Genomic DNA, 7,371 nt, shown 5'->3' on the forward strand with positions numbered 1-7,371 from the left:
ATTTCTGCATCATCAATTCACGATGGCCATAGTAAATCTTTTGGGAAAGAACTGCATAAAAACATTGCTGCAACTTCAAGATAGGACTGTTGAGAAAGAAAGCAGGGGAGAGGAGAGAACATCTGGAGGCCTTGCGACTTTCAGAGACAGGATGTTGCTCTGATGGTTGGCAAAACAGTTGTTTCCCCACTTCCTAGTCATCATGATTCAACTAAAGAACTAGTTGTGTGCCCTTTTTATCAATTCATTTGAACTTTGGACAAATTAAACAACCTACACATTTATATTGACATCATATGCAATGTGGTGAAATACAAATCCATTTCAGATAAAAGATACAAAACCCCTAGGTAGTTAGGTATCAGGATAAGTACAATAAACAACGGGGAATTGCTCTCTCATCCTACAGGAACATAAAGTCAAAGGTGTTTTGCTCTCTTACTTATTATATTCAGGAGTGAAGCTGGTGGATCCGATGGAATTGCAGAGGATTTTGGCATGGTCTTAGTTAGATCAACCCGGACTACTTTGCCCCTGCCTTGTCCTTCACTTGGTGGAGCTGTAACTCTGATAGGGGAAGGTGCTGATGCAGCATTCTTAGTGACTTGGGATGGCCCCTCAATGGAACTGATAACTGATGGAGGTGGGGCTATTGATGATACCACTGCTTCTGATGCTACTGCTGATGGTGATAGCGGAGCCACGTTTGCTGAAATGACCAAAGGTGTTGCTGTGATAGGGGGAGGTGCTAATGCAGCCACCTGAGTAGACCGAGACATCCCCTCAAAGAAATCATCTGAAGGTGATGCTGAGGTAGGGGGAGGTGTAGATGCACTCTTGTCAATGACTTCAGATAGCCCCTCAGTAGGGTTGATGTCTACTGTAGTTGATGATGTCATTGCTTCTGATAATACCATAGGGGGTGATGGTGCTGTGTCTAATGGAGTAGCTAGCGATGCTAATTCAGCAAGAGGTGTTGAAGCAGCCCCCTGGGTGACCTGAGCTAGCCCCTCTAATCTTACAGTTGCTTTTGATGCTACTCTTGGGGATGGTGGTGGTTGTGACGATGACCTGTCTACTGGAATTACTATGGGTGTTCTTACATTTTCTGTTGGACCAGACAAATGACCATTGCTACTACCTCTACCTCGACTTCGCTTTCTAATTGAAGAAACCGTAATTGTTGTAGAGAGAATAGAAGAAGCAACCTCCTGAGCAACCTGTGATGGGCCCTCAATGGAGTCAGGATCTGATGGAGTTTGTGGTTTTGGTGAGGCTGCTGATGCTGTCATTGCTGCCAGAGATGGTGCTAAAAATGGCTTATCATCTCTTGCTTTTACAGAAGCATCAGGTAGTGATATCGCAAGTGTGGCTGGTGAAACTAAGGACGAAACTGCTGCAGGGTGTATTATGCCATGCCTTCCACCATGAGCTCTACCTCGACATTGCTGTCTAACAGGTTCTCTGGCCACACTTGGAGGTGGAGGTGCAAGCTTGTGTGCTACCTCAAGCTGGCGACCTTCACCAATCAAGCGCAAGACATCACTACAAATGGTTTGGATATTTATCAACGCACTATGTGCATCATCACTGTTGAAAGCACTGACTGTCATGCCACACTGTTTATGAATATTAGTCAAGCTCTGAACCTGTAATTTCAAAAACAAATAATCTCATGATTTTGAGTAATAACAAAAACATATACACAAAACAATGGGTTCAAACAAGCCATACAAGTAAGTGTGTGGTCACCGCTGTAGGCTGAAAGCCCGTATTTGATCTGTCAGCAAGAGGAGTAACAAATCGACGAGTAATGCTACGGTACCACTCCATGTATGGATCATAATGAGACATTGGTTGTTGCTCTGGCTCGCCTGACACAATACTCTGTTCACGTGCTGCCCATAGATCAAAGTACTGAGCATGATACTGCCGCCAACAATAGTCATGTCTTCCTCGCCTGTCAATAGAATGGAGTTTTAGATTGGTATCGCAAGGTCTAGGAATCCCCTGGCAAAAACCAAATTGACGAAGAACTCGATCAGGATGATGCCACTCAACAATATCAAAGCAAATAAGTGGTGCCACTGTTCGCCACACATGCTGGTCTGCAGTGCATATTTCTGGTAACTGTGAAAGTATTTCTTGTGTATATGGCTGCCATATCATCTGGTTGTATAGTGATTGAAAAAAAAAAAGTGTGAGCCAATACATGCATTCATAAAATTGATAAAAAAGAGATTAGTCTTTATTGACTGACCTGATCATCCTTTTGCTGATCAAGCTGATCTCTATAGAGCATTAACACACCATGGGGATTCTGGATGCGAGACAAAGGAACCCGCCACCTACATTCAATGCATGTTAGTTATTTTGAATAAATTGTTATATAAGCAGATAAAGTCATAGGATTTCAGCAATATGGTACCATACATGCATCCTAATGGATCCACGGGTAATGTTTGATCATTGATGACTGCCCCATCTGCAACATCCAGAACAGGTGGTTCTGCCCCTACACACTCCCCCCTTGGTATAACCATATGTTGACTCCGGGAAACTCGTTTTTCAGGACGACCAACATGCAATCGCTCCCATGCCCATAGCTATAACAGCTATTAACTTAATAAGAAGACTATGCATATTATTTATGTGTAACCATGCTTTAAGTGTAACACAAATTCATAACATGATTAGAACACATAATATATACCTGTAGAAGTATAAGAGGGCCAGCAATTTCTGATGCCCCTGCCTTACTGGCTCGACAGAGCTCTCGATATAAGTGGGCCAACGTGGCACTACCCCAACTCAGTCGTCCCGCAGCCACAAAATCCCTAAGTAAGGGCAAAAATATTAACTGGACATCTGATCCTGACTTATCTGCAAAGAGGGCACCACCTATCAATGCCAAGATATACGCCCTGGCATACTGTTGCACTATAAGATCGTCTGCATCTGGAGGTGGCTGCAAGAAATGCATCCGTAACCAACTAAGTTTGAGAGCTGACCCCTGAAGAGAATTGCCATCAGGTCTCCTCCCCAACAACTCCTCACACAGGTTAGGCCACTGTACATCAGTGGTGCCGGTAACTGGATCACCATGTACTCGAAGGCCCAATAATACTGCTGTGTCTTGTAGAGTGACAGTGCTCTCACCCACAGCAAGATGGAAGGTGTGGGTCTCCTGTCGCCATCTCTCTACTAAAGCTGTAATTAATGTCCAGTCCAACTGTATAAATCCAACTCTGTATACCCCATAGAATCCAGCTTGGATGATGTATGGACGCACACGATGATCTAGAGGCCACTCCCGCATAAATCTGGCCAACCTCTGTCTACATGTCAAAATGTTGAGATTCTGCAGGGTTATATAAAGTACAGCCATCAATTTAGAGTACATTTTTATAGAATCAATGAAGTAAACAATACACTACTAACTTGTCCTGTCCAAATTGCTCCAGATCTGTGCACATGCTGTAGCACAAGCACAGAACCATCAATAGGCCCTGGATTAAACACGTCCTCCTGTGTTGTATTTGCTTGACTATCAATGCGAATCGGCACTTGTTCCAAATAAATTTCTACACAATGCACTCCAGGATTGCATGGCACTTCCAACATAAGATCTACTGACTGATCATCCTCTATTGGCACAGCTATATATTCCATTAATGTTACTGGATACCTGCACACAATTTTCAGTTCAAACTGCTTTCTGTCAAACCCACTAATAGCGTACATCTTATCCAACAACTCATTGTGGGTTATTCCATGGTTAACCCTGATGGGCCTTGGAGCAGCACCTTCGTAAGCAATGCCATGTTCTCCTTTTGTCTTCTTCCCATTCCAGTAACACAACAGTGTGACACTCCCCCTAGCCATACTCTAGCATTTGCGCTCACAACCACTGAAAAAGTTATTATATCAGCAATGCTTGAAACATTTACACTTGAATGCAATGCAAAGTTTGAGTCATGTGCATGGTGAGATACATATTATTAGATTATGTACAGCATGCAGTAGATGCTGCAAATTGTTAAAGGATAAATCATTGTTGAGCATCCAATTCATGAAAAGAAAACCGAAAAAGAAAAAGTCCATTTCTTTCCATCAGATTAAACAATTTATATGTGTTTACATACCAAACATTAGCTCAATGGCGTTCATTCACTTTCCTAATTCTTTTGCAGCTTCTGTGTGAAATAAAACACAATTGGCATTCCCAGAATAACAAATTTCCCAACTGATATTCACATAGAAAGCATAATTGGAAAAAATTCAATTAACAAAAAAAAAAAAAAAGTAGTCATAGCAAATCAAACATGTGAATGCAAATCTAGGTCCATTTGCCTTAACATGCATTGAGACCCTGGTCCATCCCCATCAACCAAAGCAGAGTCAAAATAAAAAAATCAGAAAATAAAAATAAAAAGAGGAAAAAGAGAAGGAAAAGACAAGACGACAACGACAATAACTGCAAGAAAATCCAAATCAGAGTTTCAGAGTCTGTCAAAATCACCTGTGATCCACAGCCAGGGCAATTCAACTGCAAAACACAAGCAAATCAACGTTCCCAAGCCATTCCACCGCACGCCCATTTCACATCAATCCAATTTTGGCGTGGTGGAAGTGTTTTTCTTGCTTTTAAGAACGAAAAAAAGAAAGAAAGAAAGAGAGCAATTTTTTGCTTTGGGGAGCAAGAAAATCGCTTCCAAAATCCCAACCAAACTCCAGAGGAAGAGAGTACCCTCTGAAATGGTGGACACCCTTTTCCCTGCCTTTTTCCCTCCTTTTCTCCGCTGCTTCAATCAAGACCCGCCACCAGCGCTAGCGCCTATTGAGGTCAATTCAAGAAACCCATTCAAGTAGCGGTTTTAGCTTCATTTAAGGAATGGAAACAGCGGTTTCACATAGTGATGTTTTATGTTTAGGTCTTTGGCCAAGGGCCACATGGGTTATTTTATAGACATATTTAATTAAAAATGATGAAATAATCCCTTAATCAGAAATCTAATCCATCCCATGTTTTTTTTGAAAAAATAACTCATTTTTTACATAAATATCTTTTTCTATTTCAAGTATTTACAGTTGGTTTTAAAAGAAATGATTATTTTTACAAAAATATAATGAGGGTATTTTTGTCCAAATGATACCAAAAAAGGATGGGAGGTTAAATTTCAAAATTTGGGTTTTGAGAAGCCCTTTTAATCAAATAACATTTTTTTATTCCGGCTAACCGTAACTTAACCATGTGTCTAATTCTTGGGGTTTGATCACTTTGAATTTTATTATCATTGATTGACAAGTGTTTGATCAGGTTGAACTATTTGACAGGTGTACACAAATCTAAATTAATTAATTCAATTTCAATCTTTTTAATCTTTGCGTTTGTAAATGAAGTTGTAGAGAAGTTTTTCAACCAAAGTGAAGACCTTGAAACTTGTAAGAGACTAGATTTAGGATTTTTATTTTTTTATTGTTTTTCTTTTAACAACTTTCCATATGAATTTTGAGGAGGAAATCCTTATGTACCTAACCTAAATTGACCTAGGCTTCAAACTACCATGATCATACTTCTCTAAGCCTTGATGAAGTCAAACTTTTTCAAAGGTTTTGATTGGTTTTAACCATGAAATTCACAAAGCAAATTCTTGCTTTAAGAACATGGTTGGACTAAAACCCTAGATAAAAACATGGTTGAAGTTAAAGTTTGTGGCTTAGAATACTACTCTCAAATCTTGAGAAAGAAGAGTTGAAATGTGGTGTATTAAAGAAAATAAGAGGAGAAAGTTCTCTAAATTCTTAGTGATTAAAATGAGCAATCAATTGACTAAAAATTAATCATAGAGAATATTAGAGAATGAGAGAGTTCCTACTTTCATTTTCTTGTTTCCTCATAGTGTAAATGTTGTGACATCTATGATAAATGCCACTAGAAGGGCTTTCGCCATATCAGTCCAAAATATTCATAGGGATATTTGGGTATGGTTATCTAAAGGTTCATTACTCCAGATATCACTCTACCGTCCACCATCTCCTCAAGACATTCTCAAGCACTAGCGGTGTGTGATGATAATAATGGAGAAATTTTTCTCAACTAACCTGAAATTAACCTCAAGAATTGTGGCTCTATAACTTAGACCCAATGAAGAAGGAAATCACTCACTCACCTCACTTAATTCCCTCATTTACTCTATTGCCAGTAAACTTAAGTAAGGGAGAATTTTCCACTTGACATAAAGAACTATGCATCAACTAAAAAATTTAAATTCATATAATCCTAATAGTAACTAAAAATGAAAAGGACTTTGCGTTGAATAGGAAAAAATTTTCAAAACATGACAATTGAACTTTTTTGCATAAAAGAATTAAGTGGTCATTTCGATCAATGAGATGATTGTGCCTTATTGCTAAAAAAAAAAAATTCTAACTAAGCTTCCATTAACCCCGCTTTCTCTTATTTACTTTCTAACTACGTTCATTGCTCCCTTCATGATTGATATTTATAGTAGAAAAAACTAAGGTAGGAAGACAGTCAACTAAGAAGACAACTAGAGTGTCTCTTTACCTTGCTAATCTTCAACAACTAAAACACAAGGTGACCTTCCATGCTTGTCTGATGTCATGCATGCCATGGTAGTTGGAGCTTGTATAGCAACTTTGATTCACCTTCCAATGCATTGACAATTATCTTAGTGAGCTATACTTGAAGAGAAATAAGAGATGAAGGATGGGAATGGGAAGGTGTGGGTGAAATTTAGTGATTTAATGTTCAAATCTCTACTAATGAGAAGAGATGGCGAGTATGGAATGAAGAAAAATAGAGTTAGGAAGGTCAAGAGGCTATTTAGGTTTGAAAATTCGAGAAAAAGCATGGAAAAAATATAGAATTGAAAAAAAGGGTCATCCTAGTTGCTAGGCTCTTAGCCTATCAAAGCATTTTCTTGGTGGTTTTTGAAGCAAAATTAAGGGGGTATTAAGACATCTTCCTTCTAAGATTGCTAATCCTTCCAAAGTGTCACATTTTAGCCATCTTTTGCCCTTATTTTTCTTGCAAAACTTACAAAATGGTTAAGGCACTTTTATTGATAAATCAGGGCAAATGAGTGTTTAACACATGAAATGTTGTGAGTGTGTATAATTTACTATGCTAGTTAATGAACAATTTCAAACTAATCAATGTTGAAAATGGGTTGAGTGCCCAAGTAGGCTCACCCAACTAAACTCGACATAATATAAATGAACAAAAATAAATAAATAAAGAAATAGAGATAATAGATTCCGAAAGTTTTATAACTATCCAAAAACTGCTAATATACTCTCTTCGAAAAAAAAAAAGTAGAATACAATTCTTTTCTCTCCAAACAA

At 38.7% G+C, this 7,371-nt stretch overlaps 1 protein-coding gene across 4 annotated transcripts; it reads right to left on the reverse strand.

The window, feature by feature from the left end:
* Positions 1-262: 262 nt before the first annotated feature.
* On the reverse strand, positions 263-4,892 carry LOC117913597 (serine/threonine-protein phosphatase 7 long form homolog). 4 transcript variants are annotated; one of them, XM_034828603.1, is made up of 7 exons: positions 4,751-4,892; positions 3,442-3,910; positions 2,714-3,361; positions 2,434-2,606; positions 2,261-2,348; positions 1,735-2,169; positions 263-1,649 (listed from the first exon to the last, which is right to left on the reverse strand). In XM_034828603.1, exons 2-7 carry the CDS (start codon positions 3,883-3,885, stop codon positions 420-422), a joined length of 3,018 nt encoding a protein of 1,005 aa, XP_034684494.1. In that variant the 5' UTR covers positions 3,886-3,910; positions 4,751-4,892; the 3' UTR covers positions 263-419. The 4 variants fall into 4 exon arrangements, with proteins under 4 accessions (XP_034684494.1, XP_034684495.1, XP_034684496.1 ...); XM_034828604.1 differs by lacking the exon at positions 4,751-4,892 and adding an exon at positions 4,523-4,732; XM_034828605.1 differs by lacking the exon at positions 4,751-4,892 and adding an exon at positions 4,146-4,488.
* Positions 4,893-7,371: the final 2,479 nt, after the last annotated feature.

Source organism: Vitis riparia, chromosome 4, assembly GCF_004353265.1.
Source record: "Vitis riparia cultivar Riparia Gloire de Montpellier isolate 1030 chromosome 4, EGFV_Vit.rip_1.0, whole genome shotgun sequence".
Taxonomy (NCBI): domain Eukaryota; kingdom Viridiplantae; phylum Streptophyta; class Magnoliopsida; order Vitales; family Vitaceae; genus Vitis; species Vitis riparia.

Excerpts from the sequence above, each read along its gene's own strand:
- LOC117913597 (XM_034828603.1), bottom strand. The coding sequence starts at position 3,885 with ATGGCTAGGGGGAGTGTCACACTGTTGTGTTACTGGAATGGGAAGAAG. Across the intron at positions 2,170-2,260 it reads ATCAGCAAAAGGATGATCAG|ATGATATGGCAGCCATATAC; the intron begins GTCAGTCAATAA and ends CTATACAACCAG. Across the intron at positions 1,650-1,734 it reads CGGTGACCACACACTTACTT|GTTCAGAGCTTGACTAATAT; the intron begins GTATGGCTTGTT and ends TTGAAATTACAG.